This window comes from Haliaeetus albicilla, chromosome 5, assembly GCF_947461875.1.
Source record: "Haliaeetus albicilla chromosome 5, bHalAlb1.1, whole genome shotgun sequence".
Lineage (NCBI taxonomy): Eukaryota > Metazoa > Chordata > Aves > Accipitriformes > Accipitridae > Haliaeetus > Haliaeetus albicilla.
The window spans coordinates 19,020,957-19,047,054 of record NC_091487.1 but is presented as its reverse complement, the minus strand read 5'-3'; the positions used below and the strand labels follow the sequence as shown (position 1 = coordinate 19,047,054).

Sequence of the window (26,098 nt, the reverse complement as noted above, 5' to 3'; positions counted from 1 at the left end):
ATGTCATAGGTTTGTGTGGCAGTCTAAGATAAGCACACAAAAATTAACATATTGATATTTAAAATCCTTCCCATAACTCTAAATGATCTATACATTTCAGAACTACACATGATTCCCCAAGGTAATATAGACACACATTCTGAAGGCTGCAATATCATACTCTAGACAACAAATGAAACCTTTCCACTAAAAAGACAATTTCATTGTAAGATGTACAATTTGACTAAACTGGATACAAGATCCTTTGAGTTCCCCGTATTTAGGAATTTATTATGACCTCTAGAAAAGTAATTTTATTTTGCAACACACACATATATAAAAAACACAACATTCTCTCAAGAGGAGACTTGGAGAGAGACAAGAGAGAGAAAGAGAAAGGCAGACAGACAGAGTTGTAAATTTAATTTTATTCTACACACTGAAGTTATTGTCTTGATTATGTTCAAAACTAAGCTGCTTTCACAGGCATGTATAATTGTTCCCTGTTAGCGATTTACCTTTGAGGTCAACATGAGGTCATGCTGTACCTTGCTAATGACGAAAGCACATGTGTTTGGGCCATGCAACATTGTTCCTCCCTTATCCTTCAAGCTTCTAGCATTTTGGGGAGAGATCCTGATAGGTCCTTTAAAGAAGAGTGTTCAAAAAAGCAAATATTTCAAAAGTCAGGTTTTACATTTGTAGATTAAGATTTGGAGTTTAAAACAGGTGCTATATAAGAGAATGTACTACACTAATGAGAGGAATCTTCTAAAACTATAAATAATGCTCAGTGCTACCCTGAGGCATAAAAATTAAACAGTCCAACAGCATATTATTAAACTGTGTTTATTAAAATACATATACTGTGACTGGTTTTGGGGGGTAAAATTCTGAGTTCAAAATAGTTATAAGCCTCATTTTGTTCAAATATTAACTTGAAATATTAACTTCTGAGACAAAACCATAAAATAATAAGCTTTTCATTATTCCACTTTCTTTTGACACAACTATTGTTTCTCTTTGATTATCTTTTCCAGTACCTGTTATCTAGAAGAAAAATAGTGTGATAAAAAGCAAAAACAAAAATCAGAAATTCCTAGACCTCCAACCTGGCATCAGCCAATCTAAAGCTATTCATATTCCCTCTGTTCATTTTTCCTTCAGCTGGGAGGGAGGAGGGAAGAAGGAGAAGAAGGAAAAGGAAAGGGAGTAAAAAATACAAAATGGAACTGTTCCTCACTTGCGACCTCTCCAAAGAGTAAAGATAATGCAGCCAAGCTGAGACTTATTAAAACAATTTATAATGCTAATATATCAAAAGAAATGGATGAAAACTATTATTGTTTAGTTAGCTGCAAATTCAGCAAATAATCCACAAAATTATGCCTTTTTTGTCTCCACATTGTGTAGTAAAGCTATGCTACAATATACTACAGTGACAAGAAACATACTGGGGAGTTGTATACGAACATGTACAGTGGTACAGCAGAACCCTTATGATCTCAGGTACCTTTTGCTGGTGAGAAGGCCCACTAAAAACATTTCAAAACATGCAGAATTATCAGTAGCAGCTCTTTTGAAGAACAATTACAATCTTTACTATACATAATTGGTGGTTCTGATTTTTTTATTATGTTTACTTTTTACCTTTTACAATGATGTTAGCTTTTAATATGAAAGATGGAATTTCTGAAGCGATATTAGAAAATTAGTTTTATTTCTTTCTTAAATTCAATACTGAGGTATTTTTTTGTTCCTTACAAAATTTAGTGTTTAAAACCCTGAAAATAATTTTGGAGGTTTAAAAACTTGTATCATCTAAAATAATTTCTTATAATTACATTTTAATATGAAAAACTCATACCATAAGTCACAAACAGGCACTTATAAATTGAAAACACTCTGGGATATGTTTGTAATGAGGTTTATAAAAACCCCACCTTCTATTCCGCATAAGTAAATACTTGTATCCTTTAGCTCTTGCTTCCTTTTCAGTTTGTAAGTGGTCTACTGCTGAAATTCAAGGCTGAACAGAGCCAAGAAGAAGAAAGCAGATGATTATCACAAGCAGAGTTCTTAGCAAGAAATTTAGTAAACTGGAACTCAGGATTAGGCAAGGAAAAAAAAAAATGGACCCACTGAGCACTTTCTTCATAATCAACATTGATTTGTCATTACATACACTAGCATCATATTCCAGAAGCCCTGTTGGAACCAGCTTATGACTGTTACAGGGTGACCATAAAGAAAAAACACACCTATACCAACTATTTATAGTTTCTTATTTAACCACACAAAAAAAGCTCAGAGGACTACAGCACTCCACAGAACATTAATAAAGCCAACTGTCTGAAAGCAAAGAATACTGACTTGAGTACAAACTGACACAGATTTGCCTTCATAAGATGCTGTAGGAAGTCCTGACTTCAGACAGTTGAAGTGACAAAATCTGGGTACTTCTTTGTTAGACACCTCTGTTTATGTCGTGTTTTGTTAAATTACAAGCCCCAACAACTACATCTATCTGTTACTTATAGAACACAATTTTTATAGGCTTAAGTTTTGCTAGGAGCACTTATGTAAATTTATCATTGCTAAATATGCCTCTTACAGGCAGTCACTAATAGTCTTTACTATTATGCATGTCCTGGTTTCATCTGGGATAGAGTTAATTGTCTTCCTAGGAGCTGGTACAGTGCTATGTTTCCGAGCTAGGTATGAGAAGAATGTTGATAACACACTGAAGTTTTCAGTTGTTGCTAAGTAACATTTAGTCTAAAGACAAGCATTTTTCAGCTTCTCATGCCCAGCCAGCAAGAAGGCTGGAGGGGCATGAGAAGCTGGGAGGGGACACAGCCAGGACAACTGACCCAAACTGGCCAACGGGGTATTCCATACCATGGGACGTCACATCTAGTATATAAACCAGGGGAAGTGGAGGCGGGGGATCACCACTTGGGGACTAACTGGGTGTCGATCGGCAGGTGGTGAGAAATTGCTTTGTGCATCACTTGTATATTCCAATTCTTTTATTATTACTATTGTCATTTTATTAGTGTTACTATTATCATTATTAGTTTCTTCTTTTCTGTTCTATTAAATTGTTCTTATATCAACCCGCAAGTTTTACTTTTTTTCCCCTAGTTCCCTCCCTCATCCCACTGGGTGGGGGGGAAGTGAGTGAGCGCGCGCCTGCGTGGTGCTTAGTTGCTGGCTGGGGTTAAACCACAATGATGCATTACATGTGAGTTTAAAACCATTTTCAAAGAATGTTACCTCCATTAACAGTTTCCTTTTTTGTCCCATTCTGGTCTCCCCAGTACAAGAGAAATCTGGACGTACTGGAGAGTCCAGCAAAGGGCCACTAAGAAGATTAAGGGACTGAAGCATATGAGGAAAGGCTAATAGAGCTGGGACTGTTCCACCTGGAGAAGGGAAGGCTCAGGGGGATCTCATCAAAGTGTACAAATAGCTGAAGGGAGGGTGCAAAGAGGGGGAGCCAGGCTCTTTTCAGTGGTGCCCAGTGACAGGACCAGAGGCAATGGGCACAAACTGAAACACAGGAGGTTCCCTCTGAACATCAGGAAACACTTTTTTACTGTGAGGGTGACTAAGCACTGGCATAGGTTGCCCACAGAGGTGGTGGAGTGTCCCTCCTTGGAGATACTGAAAAGGCTTCTGGACATGGTCATGGGGAAACTGGCCCTAGGTGACTATGTTTGAGCAAAGGGGGTTGGACCAGGTGACCTCCAGAGGTCCCTTTCAACCTCCACCATTCCGTGCTTCTGTGACAAAAAGTCACTGTAAGTTGTATTTCACCATTCATTTGTGAAATCACGTTTCACTCACAAATTGAGTATGCAGCCCCCCCTGCCCCTGAATTTCAAAAACCACAACCAAACCCCATTTTGTGTTCCCCCCCCCAAATTTACATTTCATTCAATTTTATAACATGAGTCCAAATTCTGGAATCCACATTATTAATACTTTCATGTTATGAGATGCAAGACAAGAAAGGAAGTTATTTAATAACAACTGAACTTGGATTACCTACAGGTGAATTCACACTGAACATGCACATCTTGCAAATACTTGAGCTTAAGAATCTTTTGCACAATGCAGAATGGTCATATTCTTCTTCCCTCACTCAGCATGCATGTCTTAAACATTGTGGTTCCCTCTTCCAAGTTGCAGAACAGCAAGCAATCAGACACTAACAGAAGGAAACAGAAGTGTGGCTAACCCATCTCTAATAACTCAATATGACAATATTGACCTTGTCTTTGAATGAGTGACATTATGTTTGTTCCCAATCAGCAGTGCTTCCATGCTTACAGGTAATCTGGACACAACAGCTGGTTTTGATTTCTGCTTTTTCTTTACCAAGTTCATCATCATTCCTGAATGTTTATGCAACAGCATAGCTTTTAGTAAAGGTATACAAAGTGGCTACTTCAAACTGGTTAGCTGCTTAAGGGGACAACTTTCATGAAGACACTGATACAAAGAGAATTTTGTTAAGAGTTCTTGACCAATGAACATACATAGGTTCACCTGGACAGCCAGGCAGTTCATTTTGTTAAAGCATCCCTCTTAAATTAGAAAAACAAGTTATATTCCCTTAACACTTATTCTTTGAGATGAGCTACACACTGACACTGTGGATATGCCTACATGTATGACAAGACTTGTTTCTAATAAATACTCTAGTACTATACGTGGGGTAGACCTCTAATTTTTTCCGCTTCACTTATGGCAATAGAAAAAGAGATAGTGCTCTGCCCTCTTTCCCAGTTCCTTGCAATCATTCTGACTGATCTGAGCATCCTAGTGAAATGTAAATGCTTTAACTTGCTAGGGCACTTTCAATATGACTTCTGTATGACCCCTGCTGCCTGTTCTCCAGATTATCTATTTTAACATCCCATTTTCCTTTTCCTTCATCAAAAAAGAAAGGGCATAATTTGTCTTCCAACCAGGAAATGTTGACAGCACCTAGCTATTGAGCAGCTTTAGGACAGATAATTAGAATTCTGTGACTGTCCAAGTCGGAGAGGTGTAATGAGGAATAGCATTTGTTCTGGAAGACAGTCACTTCACCAAAATAAAAAAAAAATTCATAGCAGTGCCTTCTTTGCTAGACTATATACACAGACCTTGGCAGGCTGACCACAATTATACCATTTCCAGAGATCAAAAAACCTAGCTCCAGAATTCAATCAGAAGTGCTGACAGATGGATTGAGGTCTTGCACAATCATGCTCTTGATGATCTTGTGGTAACAATTTGATAACTTGGCCCTGCTTTATAACCAAGGAATGCTAGACAGGCATTTGAAACTACCTGAAGTTGTAGAAAGCATATGCTTAAACTTTTCTCCTCAAAGACAGAGAGGACTTAAGCCTTCAGAGTTCTCTAACAAGCTCCCTCATCAAGTAAAAAAAAGCATGTTAACAGTGGCAAAAAAAAAGCAAGAGGAAGAAACTCCATTTCTCTGTAGAGACTAATCAAACTCACCACACCTACAGTAAAAGCCTGACTGACAGAGAAACAGTGACTACTATAGTACTGGGATGTGTCCTTGAGAGTACACATCCTAGTCTACAGCAATGCAAACTCAGTTTAGCAACATATGCAATGGCAGCTCAGACAGTTATTAAGTCTTGTTACTGTTCAGCAAGTCATAACAGGGTATGTGGGGCAAGAACCGTAATTCCAAAGTGAACCACAGGAATTAGATGAGACTTCAGGAGAGCCAAGGAATCACACATGCACAACAGGCTCCTAAAAGGCTCATCTCTACTGGGCCAAACTGCCTTTTGGCAGCCAACTATTTCGACAAAGGCCTACTCCATTATGTCTGATTTAAGTAGTTACTGTGCTGGAAGGATAGCGTTAGTTTCCAGGGCCACAAAAAACTCACACAGTCCACATGCATTGAAAATGTCTGATTCAATGTCCTAACACATCCAAAAGGGCATGGGAACTGGGCAAAGAAATAGACACACAGATTCAGGATGGGTGTTTCCCAACACCTAGGGGTAAAGGCCTGCATTATTTTATCACGTGCACCCAAAGATCTGCATCTGAGAAATGAACTGTGTTTTAGTACTTGGCAGATGACATCTTGAGCTAGGACGACACAGGCAGACAACTGTCTGAATGTCAGGGCCAAACTAGTACTTGCAAAGAAGAAAAAAAAAAATCTTCTCAGAGCAGAGGACAAGATCCCGAGGGACTTTTACATGGTATAATAGCTCCCTTCAATAAGCAGATAACATCATTAGTTCAGGGACTCAAAAAAAAAAAATCAAGTTAACCATACCCTCTGGAAACAGAAACTGCATAACTGGATAGTGCATCTTGCGATTGTCATGCTTAGTCATAGCATGGCAGACAGGGCATCCAAGTCAGCTTGAAGAAAAGTACAGAGAACAGCTTTTGGAGCTCCAAAGCAGCCCCAGAGCAAAAGGAGATGACCCATATTGAAAGGTTCAAGACAAGCAGGCAAGGGATGATGTGTTGAGTACCTCCTGAGTCAGTGGTGTCATCAGTATGTTGTTGCTGAGTACTAAAGAAAATAAGATTTCTGTTTAGACTTCTGCAGGTAACTAGAAGTTACATCAAGAGAAGCATACAATCTATACAAACATCAAGCACAAAATGCACCCAACCTGGAAATTGGCTGTTGGTATAAGAGACACACTGAGCAAACTGGAGCATACCATTTGACCATTGGAAAAATGGGAGCAAAAACAAAAGTAAAAAAAAGATCAAACAAAGTCTTAAGAACCCACAAGATCATTTCAGAGGCCTCGGGAACAAAACAAACACACATCAAAGCAAAGCACCCAAACAAGAACAGGAAGGAAGACTACAGAGGTGTGAATACTGGAAAGGGTGAGTCGAGATAAAACTAGCTAACAGAATACTAACATAGGTAAAGCAAAAACAAACTACAAACTCCACACCTGCAAAGAATAAGCAGATGCTCTATCTAGACCATCTGGCTCAGAACACTGAGGCATACTCCAAGTACACTGTTCTATACATGTGCACCAAGCCTAAGGAGAGCATTTATTTGCCATACAAATACTGCTTTGGGAAAATGCCTCAGAATTTGTGATTTTATCTCCAAAGTGTAAATGCAGATACGGAAAGCATTCAATGTCTCACCACAGTCATTCTGCCATTTGAAGACATATTATTTAACATTTAAATATATGGCCTTTGAAGTATTTCAACTTGATGAACTGCATTCAAACAACACATGCCACTGCTCCAACAGACACTTGCGTCTTACAATCCTACAGCTTATTTTATTCACAACAGTCTTTGCGCAAACATATTTTAGCCAGAGGATTAGCCAAGTATTCACTGAAGCCATTCTTTTCAGCATTCACAATTAGGACGCACTTCTCCAACTACATGAAAGGTCACCTTTGAAACAGAACAGACTTCTTCTGTTCTCCAACTACTTAATGCACAAATACTTTCTTCTTAACTGAGCTGGACTACTACTCTGAACATCAGATATGACAGATTCTGAAACCATACTAGTCACATATTCCTTTGAACCATGAAACTTGACTCCTTAAATGAATTTTGCAACTTAAAAAAAAAACAACAAAAACCAAACAAAGTTCCTTTTCTCTAAATGTTCTTTAATAGTGTATGTGTTCTCTAATAGGAATTTCTTGCTAATAGAAGCAATGGTAGGATATGGTCAAAAGGCCTGGTTAAACTCTAGAGTACATAATTTCTAGTGTAAGAATTTCAAGAAATGGAAACTACACAGCATTAGGGAAAGGGCACCTCTCAGCTATTAAATTGGCTTGGACTTTCATTTCCTTGCATTCCGTATTCATAAAAAATATTTTAGGAACATAATCAAATAGGTTAAGAATTACTCCTTTAGTGTATTCAATATTAAAAAATGACAACAAAACCTAGAAACACTAAGTGCTGTTGGGCCAAAGAACACAAAGACAACCTCTATAGTTGGACAGTCAGAGTTGCAGTCTCTGATGGCATGTATTTCATCTGTCAGCAACAACTCTGTGACTGAGTAGCACCTAGTGACACAGAGCAAGGGGGTACAATGGAACAGAGGGGAACCAGGTAGCCAGACAGAAGCTCACTGAAGGCATTCAGGCCTGCTCTCAGGACTGACTCTCCACAAGTCCACTGAAAAATTCTCCAATCCAGACAAGAATTACTTACTAAGTTCTTGTCACATTTTTGTTATGAAGAAATAATAGAATTACTATGCATGTTTTGGCTGGGTTCTTCCACGGATTTCAGCAATGTTCTTGTGAGATTCCTATACTTGTCCCTACTTGTTAGTTGGCAAATAAAATTGCTTCATTCACTTCATCTGACCTCATCATTATGAGGGTTTCAAAATGTTATGACCTTGCAAGACAAGAGGAATGCTTAACTGTTGTTGGAGGTACTCTGAAATCACATGGCAAGTTTAAACAAGGTTTTTAATCTAATACAGATACAGTCTTTCTACTTAAAGTCAAGACAATTCCTTCTTATTGCATGGGTAGTAAAATTCTCATACCAGCTTTCAAATCAGGTATATAGATGAAAAATCAAACATATGAAAATCATAGTTTAGCTGAAATTCTGCATATCTTGGGTCTTCTCTTTAAGCAATCACATAACAGGTTGTACTTCATGTGAAAGTGTATACCATATAAATCATGTGAGCTACTACTATGTTTCAACTTCTATAAAATACTCTGGGCTGCAAGTAAAATCCACTACTCTTCTGTGAAAATGCCTCTCTCCTACAACAAATTGGAAACAGTCTGCATGTAATATATATACATGACAAAAAGAAAGCCAGTCTCCAGAAGATTTAAATTTTCAAACCAACCTTTCGGAACTGGTGAAGTTATGATCAATATAAAGACCTTGCTTTGAATTCTATTTAGTGAATAAACATTCCAGCACATGAAAATCTATAATCTTGATTGTTATTCCTAAGTATTTACAACTCAAGTTTTCTTCTCTGATGGAGGGTAAGTCTTCTTATATTACCAGGTGCATGGCATGTGGTAAATTTTTGGGAGATAAAGATGCCAAAAAAAGATGCCTTTGCTCAAGGATACGACGCACAATTGGGGAAGGGGTCACATGGAATAGAAATGAATGGCAGATGTTAAAATTTCTTTGACACCACATTATTGCAATTCTTGCACAAGATAGTGCATTTCCAACTTATGTTCTAGGGTAAATAAGATCTGCAGGGATGTTGTGCTTTTGGCTCTCAAGAAGTTCAGCCGAGATGATTACTTGCTGGATACCACAAACTACAAGAAGCAGAAACACACAGAGAGAACCTTCATCCTTGAAGTGATTGATGTTTCCTAGGTACATCAACCAATCTCTCATGAAGTAAACTAGAGGCAGTTGATCCCTCCTGCAATGAGAGATCAGGGGACAAGAGGCTGGAGTACAGCCCTACAGAAAAGGATTCGGGGGTTTTAGTTGATGGTAAGCTCAGTATGAGTCATCAGTGTGCCTGGGTAGAAAAAAGGGACCAACTGTATCCTGGGTACATTAAGCACATGATAGTTAACAAGTCAAAAAAAAAAAAATAGTTCCACTATACACATCACTGGTGCAGCCTCACCTTGAGTACTGTGTGCAGTTTTAGGCTCCACTATATAAGGATATAAAAATATTAGAATGTGTCCAAAGGAGGGCAACAAAGATGATGAAAGGACTACTAGAGGGCATGACTTTTGAGGAGCAGATGAGGGTACTAGGTTTGTTCGGCTAAGAGCAGAGGAGATGGAGGGGTAACTTTATTGCTGTCTACAATGTTCTCGTGATGGGGAGCGGAGAGGGAGGTGCTGATCTCTTCTCTCTGGTGTCCGGTGATAGGAAGGAAGGGAATGGCTTAAAGCTGCATGAGGGGAAGTTCTAAGAAAAGTACCTAAGAAAAATTCTATTTCTCAAGTAGTGTTTCATACAAATTCTGAACTGGAAACCCACAGAATAATTTCTATGACTTCTCATATGCTTCTTCTTACATGGTCTTAACTTTGTGCGGTAACGTCTGCTCTTTCTTTTGCATCAGCTACAAGAGTGTAGCACAAGAAAAGTCAGTCTGCTCAAACAAAAGACATAGATTGTATCATTCTGTTTTGAAGGTTCAATGATAGCAGCTAACATCCCTAGTGTGTTCTCATGAAGACTTAGTAAAAAAATTGCGTGGGAGAGCAACACTGTCCCAAAAGATACCAAGTATCTAACTTTGCAGTAGAGTATTTAACAGCTCCTGATACCAAGTCCCAACACTCTTTGCAGAAATACTTGTAACTGACACCTGTCTAGAACTGTGACACTTCAACCAGTGATGAACAAGTCATCCCAAATGAAACCTGCATATTACACTTCCACAGAAGGTCTCACTCAAGAGGGTAAGGCAGAAAAGCAGACTCCAATTCAGAACTAGAAAATGGCAGCAAGAGGTAACAGTACTGGAAACACACTAAACAGGCAGTGAATCCTCTTGAAGAATAATGCTAGTGTGTTTTTGTGAGGTTCCTACAATCTCTTAGTGTGCATATTTATCAGTATCAGTATAATAGGAATAGCTTCAGCCACAATAGTAGGCAAGTGACCCTTCTATTTTACGGTTTTACTAATTTCTTAGTTAATAAGGAAGAACATTTTAAACAATACACACTAAACTGTCCCTTCTAATAATTTATTCAATGCATATTTGCAAATTGACAGAAGCATCACTCATTCTACTATTTTTATGAGGTCATTGAAGAAAAAAGTAATTCATTGAGAAATAAACTCAGACAATAAAGGCTAGAAAGTATATATACTGCATTCAGGAGTAAGACTCAGACTTAACTATGGGTATGGGCCCACCTAAAGAGTTTCACTTGATAAACGTTATCAAATGAAATCATTTTCTTGTCCTTTCAACAGCAACATATAATCCATTTCTTAATGTCCTCAAACACCTGAAGTGGTAGATCATTTCCAGGAATGCACAGATGCCAGCATTTGTTCTGTGCTAGGGAAGTCTCACTGTTGCTTTTCATTTGACTAACCCAGGAAAACATGCTGGAATAAAACTACCTTCCTTAACTGCTTGTACCTCTAAACAAATGTTTCAAGTCCACCATTGTCTTTCTTCCTTTGTTAAAGAAACTTCAAAGTCAAAGTTAACTCCCAGGTTGCATTAATTAGACCCTCTCTGAGCTTTATCAGTAGCGTAGCAAATGATACCAATCAGAAAAAAAAAATACAGCAGAATTTCTACAATACAAGGGACACTATCATTACTGTGGCTATTTCATACAGCTGTGAGTAGATGTAATTAGAGTTCTGAAAGCCATAACTTAAGTTTTGGCTACAAGCATAAGTAGTGAAAAACTTTCCTAGGATAACCACGTCAGGGCCCTGAGCTTATCAACAGGTTCTGCAACCTCCTTCCCAATCCTAGGGGTTAAGGCATCTGTGCTCGGGACCAACACTGACACAATGCAGCTGAGTAACCTGTGTGGAACCTTGTCAGGAGCCTCCTCCACCTCCAGTGGGGAGCTGAAATGCAGGCTTCCATTCTTAATCCTTGCATCAACTGTGCTGCAGATATGCCTGCACTTGGCTGTGTACCTCACTGATCCTGATCCACCTTCAAATCCTGGCTTGACCTCAAGCTTCCCTCCTTAGAACAAGCTTGTCTGATAACCACCAGGCTGCTGTCTGAGCCTGTCTAACTGCCACTAGACTTGTTTGGCAAGTGTGGGATTGTGCCACTGGTCAGTGAGCATACTGATCCATGCCTGCCTTGCTGTCACTCTTAGCTCCCAGCTCGCACTGATGCAGGGAGCAGTCTCCCCATCCTGCTGCTCCCTGACAAACTAGTCAAGAACCACAGTTCCTCTAGAAACATATCAGAAGACTGAAGAACTTAAGCAGCTGAAGAGTTCAGCAGTATCACATAGAATATCTCATACATCAGCTATCAGCAAACTGCCTATAAGCTACTGACTGAGCCATTACAGTGCCCTTGGTAAGTTTAATGAGACAGCCAGGACCATAGGATAAATAAAAACAATACTGTCGCAAGTGGAAATTTACTTACAATGCTGTAGAGGCCACATAGCAGAGGTGCTACTAACAAGCTGACCTGCTGAATGGATTTTGCATTTTAGAAAAACAGCAAGTAAAGAATGAAAACCCTAAATTCCATGCAGAAACAGGCCTTACACCTTCAGTGAACTTTAGAGGTTATCCTATCTGGAAGTGATTTTATTGATGTTTACCTCAAAAATAAAAATGCACCAAGAAAAAACAAAACAAAACAAAACTGTTTCCATAGACATCAGATCTATAACATTCTTTGCCATCATTTTAATTTTCCAGAATAACTATTATAGCCTCAATTTAGGAACACATATGAAAACTGACAGAAAAGCCCTCTCATGATTCAAAGACATGATGTAGATTTCAAATGAAAACCAAAAATCCTGTTTCAACAAAGTGCATGCCAGACTGACTGGTTTCTTCTTTCTCACTTTTTTTTTTTTTAAATTCTTGTGGGAGCCTTTTTGATCCTAATACCCAGATATAACACTGGCTAATTAAGCTGTCCATACCAGAAAGAGTACAGCTTCACCCAAAAGACCTCTCAGCTGTGGACTGTTGCTTCTGTAGCTGTAACTTCTACTCAGGACCAAAAGTATGATCTCTGTAGGAGACAGAGGAGGAAGAACAAAAACAGGAAAAATGTTTAATGGTACACCAGACAGACTGCTCTGCTGCATTCGACAAAATCATAATGAAGACTATAGTACAAAAGTAAAGGTTGAGACTAGACCAAGAATGGTTGCAATATGGCAGATCAAAGGTCCACTAGTTTGAAGCGTCATCTCAAGAAGAATTAAAAAAAAAAATTTATAAGGTCATCTGAATTTAATTAAAAATCCTACCCTGGTGGCTGTTCCTACTTGAAGTTAAGTTAAAATACCATATTGGTTACTATACTTCATTCCAGAGCTAGACACACTTATGACTTCTGCTTCCAAAACAGACATGGAATCAGGCTACTGAATTTTTCAAGCAAGAATGAGATTTGCCTGCCAGCAGCTGCCAGCAGAACAGGCACTTAAAAGGAGAGCAACAACAGCTAAACCTGGTACTGCATGCCAGCCAAGAAACATGCGACCTCTACAGCTGTGGCCCCAAAACATAACTCAATGCAAGGCTATGCCCTCATCGAATGTTGAGTGGAAGTTCAAGAAACCCTTTTCACAGATTTACACAACAGCTATGTTTGCTTTTGCAGTGCAACACAATTGCAATTCTGCAAGGAATTCTTTAAGCCAGTTCCTGAGAATGGATTTGTAAATCAAATAACTAAGAGAAAAAGAAGACAAAAGTCTTGGTTCTGCAGGCAGAAAGAGCACATTATTGTGTGGGAGGAATGCAAGTATGTACCACTGTCACCCCAGATGAATGTTCTGTACTAGGTTCTTCTCAAAATTCCAATTTTTGGAAGACTTTGTTTTCTAAAGCATCATCTTTTGAGGAGAGAGAGGTAACGGTACCAAAAGAGAGAACTGTATACAAAGCAAAACCTGAAAAAAAATCCTCTTTCTTCAAATAGAGACAAAATTACAAGGTATAAAAGAATACCAATTCTGTGAAGAATTCTACTAGCTGTCATTGCAAGCCTTCAAAAGTTATTTTTAAAAAAGAGAACGTAAAGAAAAAAATGCATAGGAGATGCCAAATAAACATTTATAGTATCAGAGAGCACCAGATGTAAAAGGTAGAGGAGTAGGAGCAAACAATTTTGCTCAAATGCAATCCATCTAGTTCTAAATTAATTTTCATATGGCCATGAGTCTCTGGTCATATTTTTCACACCTGATCACCCAAGTTTCATTGAAGTTAAGTATCCACAGTAAGTCAAGAAGTAAAAAAAAAAAATTTTTTTTTAAATCTATGAGAAACAAAAGATTGAGGATGGCAGCATTTTCACTCAAAAAGTTACTTTTTTTTCCCCCTTGGAAAACAGAAAGAAAATTTTCCCAGGTTGACTAGCAACATATTATTCTAAGATTTGATAGAACATACCAGGCTATGTAACACACAGATCAGTATTTCTCCCCAAAATGTGATTTTTAAGTGGTATATTACAATAAGAAAACAGTTTAGAACAGTCACTGTAAGAAATCATGATCTCATTTGCAAAAATTCTTCATGGCACTTTGAGATTTTGGCATAAAAATCTGGGCAAAATGTATTTTGTGCTCCAGTCTTCTACATTACTGCTCCATGCTGGGAAAGCACAATCATCTTTGTGATAAGCATTGAAAAAGGGATACTTCTTGGGCTAAGGCATGAACAGTCATCTGATCACTGATGATTTTGCAATTGAATGAGTCCAGTTCAGTTATGTGCCTTTAGAGTGTTTGGTATGTTCTCAATATTCAATTTCAGGACACTTAAAACACCAACAGAAGTACACCAATTAAAGCAAAAAGGTTTTGCCATCATTTCATTTCCTTTTCCAGAATAAGGGAAATAATGTCTAATTGTCCACACAGATCTATAACCAATGTTCACTTCTGTGGCCTAACTTCAGTTTACTCTTTCTTACTTTTTCCTCTTTGCAGAAGTGTAAATCTACTCCTTATAAATATGCTATGTCTACATCACTGAACAATTTTTTAACTAAAAAGCAAGCAGATACAGTAACAGTCATCCACAGCATGGATTATTCTAACTCATCTTCACAAGAGGATGCTCAATGTTCAGAGGATGCACTATCAAATTTCAGTGATCAGACATTATTACTTTAATTAGACAATTATAAAGGGTCTTTTAAAGTTAAATGCACAGCTTATGTGCCAGGTCACTCAAGTGAGATGACAGTTCATACAGCACTAAACAAGAGTCAAGTTGTAGTCACCTCCCTCTGTTCTGGACTACCTTTAAACTGCTCTAAGAATGTGTACAAATCTCTTCCTATTTCATCTATCAAAATCCATAGTTTTCCTTTAAAGGAAAATTTTTCTTTTAAAATTACATACTAACTTTCTTTCCAGAACAAAATGTTTACTCAGCCAGCTAATAAACAAAAACAAACAACAATTCAACAGTGAAAAGCATCTGACAGTTATAACTAAATTTGCAACTCTGATCAAGAGATTTTCAGATAGGAAAAAAATACTATATCTGAACTATTCATTCTACACATCAGACAGAAGTACACAGATACCCATCCAACTGACTTAGATGACAATTCAATCATCCCTCACACAAAATATCTACTCTTATTTATTAAGGCATTTGTACGCTCTCAGATACATTGTTTGAAGATTGACAACGTTCAGTATTTACCACATAATTTTTTTTACACTTCATTAAACAAACACAAAACTTCAAAACAAACTTTAGCTAATGCAGAAGATGTGTACCAGCGCAGAAGAACTGAGCATTTCACTACACTCTGGAAGGAATTGTACTTTATGGGATTTAATTACCAAGAAAATTGTTAATTGTTATGCATGGTCCAATAGAATAGATTATTACTACAAGAATTCAATGAATGTGTTCAGATTATTTTTTCTAAGATGTAAAGATCTCTATATTTATAATTTTAGTGTAGTTACAAAACTAAAGGGAGTGAGTGGGAAAAAAAAGATTTTAAAATATTAAGTAGCATTTTAGCAATAAATATTAAAATGAAGACCAGACCTGATAACTAGGTTAAGCTGATATTAACCAAATCAAAACAATTCCAGCATACAAGTAGAGCTATTAATGAGATAAAAAGATAAAAATATGCCTAAGCCACAAATCCAGAAGATAAGAGATACTACACAAGAAATAAGATGGGGAAAAAAAAACCCAACAAAAAAAAACACGTTTAGGAGTTTTGTTTTTTTTAAAGGCAAATGAAATGCACGACTTGAAAAAAAATAGCAAAGTGACTGCACTTATGCAATGAACAAAACAGTGTTGTATAAGTTTCAATACAAAGTCTGTCAGTCCTATCAACTCCCCACACCCCCGATAATAATTTATATTAATGTCATGTGCAAATATATTCTACATCCCAGCTAGACAGGAACTCAACTGAGATGCATGAAAGCATAAGGCTAAAAAGTGTCTTTTTTACCCTGATTTTCTTTGCAATTCCATTGAGCATTAAAAATCCGAAAGACTAGCCTTAAATTCATCATGAGGCTAAGAATACAAATGCCATAAAACTTAATAACTAAAAAGTTACTATTCATTTCAATCTCAATCTCTTACCTAATCCCACTCTGTCATTACGCTAGTCAAACTGTAGGTCTTCATGAGATACTAAATAAAATTTGACTATCAGAAGTCATTTCATACCTCAATACCTTGTAATACTGACCTATCCTATGCGAAAATGCAATTTTATTCAACTACTTTATTCCAGTCAGGTTATTTCTTCTTTTTGCATGCAAATACAAGCATAGGGACTTCATTTTAAAGATAAAACAAAGGCAAAACCAGACTGCCATTTCACCTGTACAAGACAAATTTCAGTTTTTAGCAGAACAGTAGCACAAAATGCTTCAAAGCTCTTAAAACCACACCGTTTTCAGCTTGGATTTGTAACTCTTGCATATAATAAGCATTTTCACATAATAATTGTAAAACGAAGATGATACTTGACAATGCAGTCTTCACGCTCGTGCTTCAGCAGCTGCACGGCAGAAATCAATAGGTTTCTGTTTTCCTAGAAGTCACATGGATTTGCTTCCTTTCACTTAAACAGTGCTTAGGAAAAGCAGCTTCCCATCTCTTCGTTGTTGAATAGTCAATTAATCTGCTATAGTTATTACAGTCAAGAAAGAGTACTCTCTTTTTATTATAAAACAACTTCTGTTAGATTCTATATTTGCTCAGGTACCTGGAAATATTTAACAACCATCAGATTAAAGCCAAGATAATAAAAACATTGAACTATGATGTTTCCTAGCAAGTATCCCTGACTACAAAACCATCCGAAATTCATAAATACATGGTAAAGAATTCTCTCTGATAAGAATTCTAAACACATACTTGTAATTGCTGATGCTTTTTATACATTCTTAACCTCAATATATCTTGTTTCAGAAAATACAATCCAAAGAGGGGGGTTACTAGAATAAATTCCACTTGAATAAGTATACTTTTTTAATGTCAAAGTTCTTGCAAGAAGCAGGGTGGGCCAGGGATGAAGTGTGAAGGAAGGGGGAGAAAGGAAATCATACTGCTCTGATTAAATTGCAAATGTTATACTCTTATCTGACATGCAGTTGTGTAATTTTATTTAAAAGAGCTACCCAATGAGCATGAAAACAAATATAAAGCTATGCAGTGATACAGGCAAATTTTACCTCTTGTGAGTACGCTGGTTCAGAAGTGTGAGTGTTTTTTGTAATGTGAACTGTAAGTGTTCTAGTAGTAGTTGAATAGTCTACAGAAAATACAATATGAAATGTCAATTTCTGTGTGTGAATGCATCATTCTAATCATGTTTAGGTTCAGTAGCTAAATTACAATAGCACACATGAAAACTGTAGTCAAGTGCAGATAATTTCTTAGATTTTGAAAGCAAACAATACAATTGCAATTACTTTTTTCCTTAAAAAAACCACTAGAGATGTTGAGTTTTTTGACAGGTAAGACAAATATAAAACATGAAGGAGAATATGAGAAAAAAATAAATTAAGAGATTTCTGAGGTATATACTAAAACCAGAATGCATTAGAGTCAGAGGAACCAACATTAAATGACCAAGAAGCAAGACTGCTTTATTTAATGACTAGAGAAAGAGGAATCTGATTCAGAGTGTGGGAAAAGCAGACAGGCATCTCTGATGCTTATCCAAGTCCTACCCTTTCCTTGCTTGTAAAAGATGTCCTGAAGGTGAGCACAGATCAAAAATACGTATATTTCCTAAAAGCAGCTGTTTTGAGACTTAAAGAAGGTCCTGATTCATTTTGACATTCTTATCACAGGGAAGATTTCAGTTTCATTCAGCTTTGGCTCAAAGTCTGGAGTACTGCTCCTTTTCTCTCACATCGGTGCAGTAATACCATTCCATGTACTTTACTTCATCTTTTCTGCCCAGCACAGCTTCTCTCAACTCTAAGCAGGTCCTACTCTCCCTAGCCACACCTTTTACTATCATTCTTTCCTGCTGAAAACTGCGTCTCTCTGTATTTCCTCTCTTGCACTGGTCTGCAAATCGCTGCTAATCCCTTGTCATGCCAGTTGAACCTCCTCTTGGTTTCATGCTATAATTTAAAAGGAATATACTAACATTATCTGTACTATTTCCCTGCTTCAGAAAGTAACGTTGCATAGCTCTTAAAATGGTACCTCCCGAATCCTACCAGACTCCATTTGAAATGCAAATATTCTAGAGGAAACTACCAGTTACCTATTTTTAGAAAACCCCTTTGCTGCTTGTAACAAAGACTTTTAGATCTGCAGTCCCAGATTTCAATACCTCTGATACCTAAAGTGAAAGCCAAAAAACAGCCATTTTTAAATTCTCTCAGAAGTAAAATCTTGCGCAATTTTGACTCTCTGAAATCTAAAAAACATTGGAGATAAAAACTGAACCTTACAAGTAATTAACAACTAATGTCAACAGTCAGAGATCACTATGTTAGGTACTATGCACATATTTAATAAGAGATAAGCTTTTATCCTAAAAGCTTGCAATTAAGCTTATCAGAAGTGACACAAAGATATGAGAAAGAGACAAGATAATAATACATTAATTATTATTAGCATAAAGAAGAGTCATAGCATACCATTTGCCTAGTCACTGCAAAGTATTAGCACAGTCTAGCATTTTTAAAAAGGCATCTGGAAATTATAATATAAGTGGCTTTTCAGACTTATGTGGATCTCTCATTTTTCACATAAAGGGCAGCAGGAGGGAGCATGAAGGCATGTCAGGGAAAACTAGAACAGACAAAAATGTCTGACAACACTGGCAGGCCAAAGACCAATGATTTGAAAGCTCAAAATCCAGTAAAACAGACTACTAGATTTTGTTCTATGAAGTAAGAGTCTAGAAGGCAGTTTTTCCTCCCCTCTCAAATGTGTTTATGATTTCAATGAGACAGAATCTGACTTTGTGATCTTGCTGGATTCTGTCCACACTTACTGGAGATTCAAATACTCACCTCATCAGTAAGAAACTCCTTACTCAGACCAAAGTCTGTCAGCACCACGTGGCCATCAGAATCAAGGAGAATATTCTCAAGTTTTATATCCCGATAGATAATCCCCAACTGCAAACAGAAGAAAAAGTATTTCCAAGTCAGTGTAACCACATCAAGGAGACATTGTTGATTGCATTTAAATACGAAGCTAGCAAAACTCCCATTATTAATCTGACACCTGAAAGTTACACTCAAAAGTCAACTTTAAAATGCCTTTGAAGAAATAACTGTGAGTGACTAAAAAATTCTCAGAAATTACACTGTGCATTAATGTCTTGAAGGACATACTATATCCTTTGAATCTAAAAGTGACTGAACACTTGCTGTTGAGTGCAAAACTCAGGTCAGCTTTCATTAAGAATGAAAATGGATGCTTCTGTAATGTGTTCTAGACCATACATGCATGCTTTGTAATTGTCAACAAATGTACTTAACTACCTCTGAAAACTGTAACACTTCTCTTGTCCACAGTTGTGCCAAAATTTCAGAACTCTGCTGTTTAATTTTATCAAAACAAGGACAACTGAATAACAGTGCAACCCAAACACTGGTCACGTTGACTAAAAATTAGTTTTATTGATATACACCATTTCATAATGATTACTAAAAATTAACCATCATTTGTCAATAACACCACTCTTCACATTGCAGGCAAAAACTTGCAGCCTTAATCTGGTGCACATGAATAGATACTTCACTGGGAAGTATTTCTAATTATACAACTAACATCTCATTGCCAGATAAAGTTACTTTGAATTTAAAACAATCAAAAAATATAGTTCTCCTTACTAACTTTATATGATGTGAAAAGAATACAGCTGTAGTTCCACAAAATCAGCACTAGGATAAAGTTACCTTACCTTGTGGAGATGTTCAAGTGCCAAAACGATTTCCCCAATGTAAATTTGCACCTCGCTTTCTGAGAATCTCTCTCTGTGTGAAAGGTGAGTAAACAATTCTCCTCCATTTATATAGTCTAAAAAGCAGAACAAAGAACCTTATAATTTCACTGACAACTTAATTTTCTTATTGGAATATTAATAGGTACTTTCTAAGTTATTAAATGAGATGTTCTGGGATCAGATGCTTTTACTTTATTTTAAGTCATGATGTACAATACTCAATTTCCTTCTTAGAGGACTGACAGAAGAACACAACCAACTTTTAGACAAGCAGCAAAAGCATAAAATAAGCTTCATATATCCATAAATTATAAAGATGACTATTTTTTGCAAAATCTGTCTTTTAGTTATTTAAGAATATGAAAAGAAAGAAGTACAAATGATATCTACAAACGGAATATTCGTTGCTCTTAAGCATTTCGTAAGAGTGTACAAGGCAGACTGACATAGAGAAAGGCAATTCAGAAAACGGGTATTAGGTGAAATAATCAGCTATGGGCAATTACAAGTTTTACCCTTCACAAGGGGAACTTTGATGGCAAAACTTACTGGAGGAGATTATTTCCACAAACATTCCCTCATGGAAACCACACTTTCATTCTTTGCAGTCTATGACACAAGGGTTTTCCCACAGTCAGGGAGGGGGAAAAAGAAAGTAATTATTACAACAGAGCTCCACTGCAACACAAACACGTTAGAAGTAGAGCTGTTTAGGCTAGCGGCGTACATTAAAGCCATTAATTTGCAACCCCACAGCCCCCATATTGTATTTGAGCTCTACAAATACAGAGCAGGGAACATGCCCCACAACATCTTACTCAACATTTTCTTGAATATGGTTTCTATAGATTCACTGGTATAATATGTAAATCTATTAAAAACGTTCAATCCTATTATAAGTTAACATTTCAAAGGAGAAAGCATATATATAAGTTATAGACATTTTGATCTCTCTCCTTTTTTTAGTTCTCCAGTTCTCTGTTTGGGAATGATTATTAGTGGAATCAAACAACATGAGGAAGATTATTTATCTAGATCAGTAAGCATATGAAAAAGATTATAATAAAGTATAAATAACCCCTATTTTACAACTGCTTCCTTCTTCCAAAAAACCTTCAGCATTCTAATCATGGAGAAAACAAAGATAACAAACAATTTTTTAAAATATTTCTAATCAGAACTGCTAACTTAGTACAAGGTAAGAACTGAATTCCCAGGCACTGTTCTAAGGACTGTGACAAATATAAACCAAAGGTGCCACAGGAGTGGTAGAACAAGCCTAATTCTTTTCAGGTTATAACACTAACCACAGTCCAATGAACAACCAGCCTTCAAATTCTTGGTGCTAGATCAAATGCACCACTAACAATGGGGGAAAAAAAAATTGTATCAATTACTTCAATATAAACTCCATCTGACAGTTCAGGGTTTTTTTTTTTTACTTTTTTTTTTTTTAAAGTATTAGTAGGCTAACCTCATGTGACAAGCTTTGTATAGAACAGGTATTCACATGGATGCAATACTTTGTTCTTTCAATCACAGCTTATAGTAAACCTAAAAACTGGAATCAACTCCAAACCCCATATTCTAGAAATTTGGCAGAAATGCAGCTGCATGTCTGCACCTGATCCAGACTAAACTCATACAGCTATGTAATCTGATGGCACAAAGAATTGTATTAAATATTGCACTGAGGTTCCAATTCTAAAATCTTTTGAAACTGAAATGACATGTTGCTCATACCCCAAGTTCAGCTAGGTACAAAACCAAAAGCAGAGACTGGTTTCCAAAAATTCAGAAGCCTCTGAAACACATTAATTCCAAAAATCAAAGAAGTGATTTACAAAGATTTACATAATAGACATAAAAAAACTTGGAACAAATAGTTATTTTGTCAGGGAGGGTGTGAAGCCCAGTTGAATTATAAGGTAGCTTTAGGCCATGTTAGGTAGAAGAGATTTTTGCTGTTATAAAAAGTCATTAAAAGAAATTTTTAAACCCCTCTAATTATTCCCATTTTCTGCTAGAAAAGAAGGAAAAAAGGACCTTTCTGTGCCCAACTGATATTCTAACATAATATTTCAACCTAAGAATAGGTTCATGTTCATGCAGCCTTTGTGGTAAAAAAAAACAAAAGGAAAAGCCTTTAATTATACATCAGCTTTGAATTTCTTGCTTTAAACATCACCTTAACATTGTGTTATGGTGGGCATGTGCCCAGTCTGCACTATCTGCTATGTAATGTTCTTCAGAACTACTGGGCTCCCTCCTTTCTTGATTCTTATGAGAATATAATGTCAAGCTTTTAATTTTCCTGTCATAAGAGGTTTTTCTGGCCTTCTAATTATCCTTGTCATCTAAATTTCTCCATTACTATGTATTTAGTTTTAAGTAACTACATCAACCTCAGGTGTGAGAGTTTTTTTGGTTTGGATCTAAACTGCATTCTAGCTAAAAATACCTGGATTTAAAGAATACTATAATATTTATAAGACATGTTTATATTTTTCCTCATTTAATCTTGCAAATGTTTTTCCAAATTATTAATAAGTTAAATACCCCAAAAAATAAAATATGAAATCTTAATTATTAAAAGGTTAACATGAAGGAATCAAAGCTATCAATGTATTTCTAACTTTTCTTTGTCTCTTTAGCATTTTCCAGCCTGCGACAATATTTTACATATTTCTTTAATGTCCTAGTCAGAGGAATTTGTAAGAATCCTTATTACAATATTCAACTCATTTTCAAAAGGAATCTAGTGAATACTCCATTTAAGCTTGAGCTCCTCAGATACCTGTATTATCTCACTTAGTATATGAAACTAAGGTATGCACATAGAACACCTTCCTAAGAATTGACAGCCAGTGGTGTAGATACATATAACATTCATAAAGTTTTACTAATTTGATGTCTAAATCAGCCTGTTAATAAAGGTTCCGTAAATGGAAGTTATGAGCTAAAAGGAATTGCAAAACTTGTACTTCAATTACAGGACCATTCACTTCTTCAAATAATTCACTACCAAAAGGCATTCTGCATCCAAGCATTAACTTGATCATTCATTTTCCTCTTCTTTTCAAATACTCTAAGCAAGCAGTCTTTAAAAATTGCTTGTAATTTTCCTCCAAATACATCTTATATACCAAACACAAAATTTGCTGCTGATCTGAAAGGTAAAAATATTTCTAGTTTTAGAGTGGTACCAAGCCTTATGAACAAGCTCTACTTTCAGCACAGAAATGTGTGGTTTTGAATTGCCTCTTAATATCCAAAAACTGAAACATGCAAGTATCTCAGTACTCAAAGATCAAATAGTTTCATAACAAAGTTTTGGCAGCAAATGCTTCCTGAGGCAGTAAGGCTTAGAGTTGATTTTAATACTGTTTTCCAGCTCCTGAAGTAAATGAAGTAAATCAGTAAAAATCCTTCATCTTCCTGAGAAAGACAAGACTTGTCAAAGGCAATGAAATTGTGGAGTAAAGCAAAAGGAATATAACTCCTTAATCTCAGTGTCTTTCCCCAAAATGTTACTGTCCTGAAAAAGGATAGTGGTAGGGAACAGAAAGACACACATATATGGAAGTTCTATCTGAGGTGAAAACCTTAGGAAAGTTCCTGATCAGTCTTCCACCAACCTTGCAAATGCTACAGAAATAGATGTGGTTCTTCACATCAAAATGGAAAGCAAAATGGCAAGGACAGAAGTGGAATGAAGAATGTTCTAATAAGGCTTGCTTCTAATACGGCTTGCTATACAATAGTTCATCATCAAGCATCTCTCGTAAATAGAAATTTACGAAAGTTACTGGTAGAACTTACCAAAAGGAAGTATCACAATGCATAAAACAAGAAACTGATCCACAATACAAGTATTTTCACCAGCGTTTTGCAGCAAGAAACCCTGCCAGCAACTTGTAGATTCTAGTGTTGTATGGAATTTGACCAGAAATAAATGAAAGCACAATCATCTTTAACTGGCATCATTCACATTATGAGTGCATTTGTTCAGAAAAAAAGACCTGCCTGATAAACATCTTTCAGTTTGCAGTACTTCAGTGCTAAAACAGCATACTAACTCATCAGCATAGTGACAGGTAGCCCTGTCCTCTCAGACAATGAGAGCATTTAAAAAACACCGATCACATTGAAGACAATATACAATGTGTTCTTAGAGTGAAATATGCAGTATGTTTGAACTAGAATGCTTTCTGCTGCTTAAATTTTCCTTGCTTTTTTCTTCTTTCCTACCAACTAATCCCAGTAACAAAGTCACACTTGGTCATCCCACCTTATCAGTAGCCTCTGTGCCACATACACAAAGGCAGCATGCAGAGGAAAACTGAATCACTTTAATGCCCATATTCATATAGATTAAGACCTTTTCATTCATGGTAGCAGCTTGTCTGAAAATCTGTAGAAAACTAATGCAGTATATAATAATGATTAAAAAAGTGCAAATCAAAATTGCATCTTCTAAGCAAGTTCAAGAAAATATTTCTCAGGTTTAGGTATTTATGGTCACATACATTTTCTGCTGCATCTAAGTCAACGATAATACATCCCCCCACCCTCCCCAGTCAGAGTAGCACACTGAAGTTCAAACAGGAAAACCACAAACACAGACACTGTTGAAGATGAGCAGTATTTTACTTCCTATGGTGTCTCATACAATCTCCAAACACACAGTACCTAAGACCACATTAAAAAAACCCTACAAAACATTAAGGAGATAAAAAGGCAGATTTTATTTTTTTTTTCCTCCATTAACATAAGACTTGACTCCTGAAAACTACTCACCTAAAATGAGATGAAGCTTTGTATCTGTCTGGAAGGCATAATGTAATGTGACCAAAAATGGTGATTGCCTAATGTGCTCCAATACTTGTCGTTCTGTCCTTGTGTGCTCAGTTGTTTTGGCTTTTTGAACTATTGTTGCTTTCTTCAGTACTTTCATGGCATACAGCTTTCCAGCATCGTGGCCGCTTACTTTCCTTACTAGGAACACTTTTCCATAGGCTTAAAGAAAAAGCGGGGAGAAAAAAAAAAAAAAAAACAAAAAACACAACAGTCACCTACTCATACTACAGGTCCGGCTGATACCATTATTATTTTCAATTACTCATTGTTACACCACACAGTGACCATTCAGGTTGAAATCTTCCAGAACACTTTGTTTCAGACTGACCCTTTCTGAGCAAAAATTCAATCAAATGAGCTTAATGACTGAACACAGCTAGAGTGGAAAAAACAGAGTTTCAACATTTAAAAACAATTTTTAAATCTGATGATTTCTTCCTTTGTTATAACCTAAAACTCCCATACCTCAAATTTAGCATGAGTTTGGAGTAAGAGAGATGCTATTTTTTTGTCCTCAAAATAGTCTGCCCACGTTTGCACAAACTTAGATGCTTTCATTACTGGCTTTATAGCACTGAAGTTCCAAAAACCCATAGCAAAGGCAATGAATTCTTTCAGTCAGTATTTAGTACACAGGAACTTTCTGAGGCTCCCATTCTAGACTTAAATGAGAATTAAGCTAGAGGAATTATCTCAAAAAGAAAGTTTTCTGAACACAAACAGTAAAAGAAATAGTCACCAGGACCAAAAAGTAGTCTTTCTAGAGTTTCAAATTATCGAATCTAGGTGTTCTGTTGATATATTTGGTTAAAAATACACTCCATACTGCAGCAATAAGTGGCAAATGTGGACTTTTTTTATTATTATTAATAAAAAGGACTCCTGGGAACTGTACACAAGTAAATTTGATACCTCTACTAGGCAAACCTGTAGAAACAGTAAAGGTTAGAATTAGTAGATACACAAACAGAATACTACGTGAAAGAATTAGTGTTACTTTTGTAAATGGTAATAATTATTTCTATTAATAATCACTCAAAGCAATCAGGAGGAAGGAACAATGATATGGTTGACTTATTTAGATTTCCAAGGTACGTAACA

General features: G+C 36.5%; 1 protein-coding gene across 7 annotated transcripts in view; it reads right to left on the bottom strand.

Moving 5' to 3' along the window:
* The window catches only part of RPS6KA5 (ribosomal protein S6 kinase A5), a 95,719-nt gene that overhangs the window by 44,278 nt on the left and 25,343 nt on the right, over positions 1 to 26,098 (bottom strand). For 3 of the 7 annotated variants that reach the window (XM_069783627.1, XM_069783626.1, XM_069783628.1), the window contains 3 exons: positions 24,938 to 25,156; positions 20,096 to 20,211; positions 19,197 to 19,304 (listed from right to left, as the gene is read on the bottom strand). The exons of 1 other annotated variant lie outside the window; for it this stretch is intronic. In XM_069783627.1, coding sequence (XP_069639728.1) covers positions 19,197 to 19,304; positions 20,096 to 20,211; positions 24,938 to 25,156 — 443 coding nt within the window. Of the gene's footprint in view, positions 1 to 497; positions 626 to 19,196; positions 19,305 to 20,095; positions 20,212 to 20,686; positions 20,747 to 24,937; positions 25,157 to 26,098 lie in introns of those variants that run through there. 3 more of the 7 variants (XM_069783629.1, XM_069783630.1, XM_069783631.1) reach the window with 3 other exon arrangements.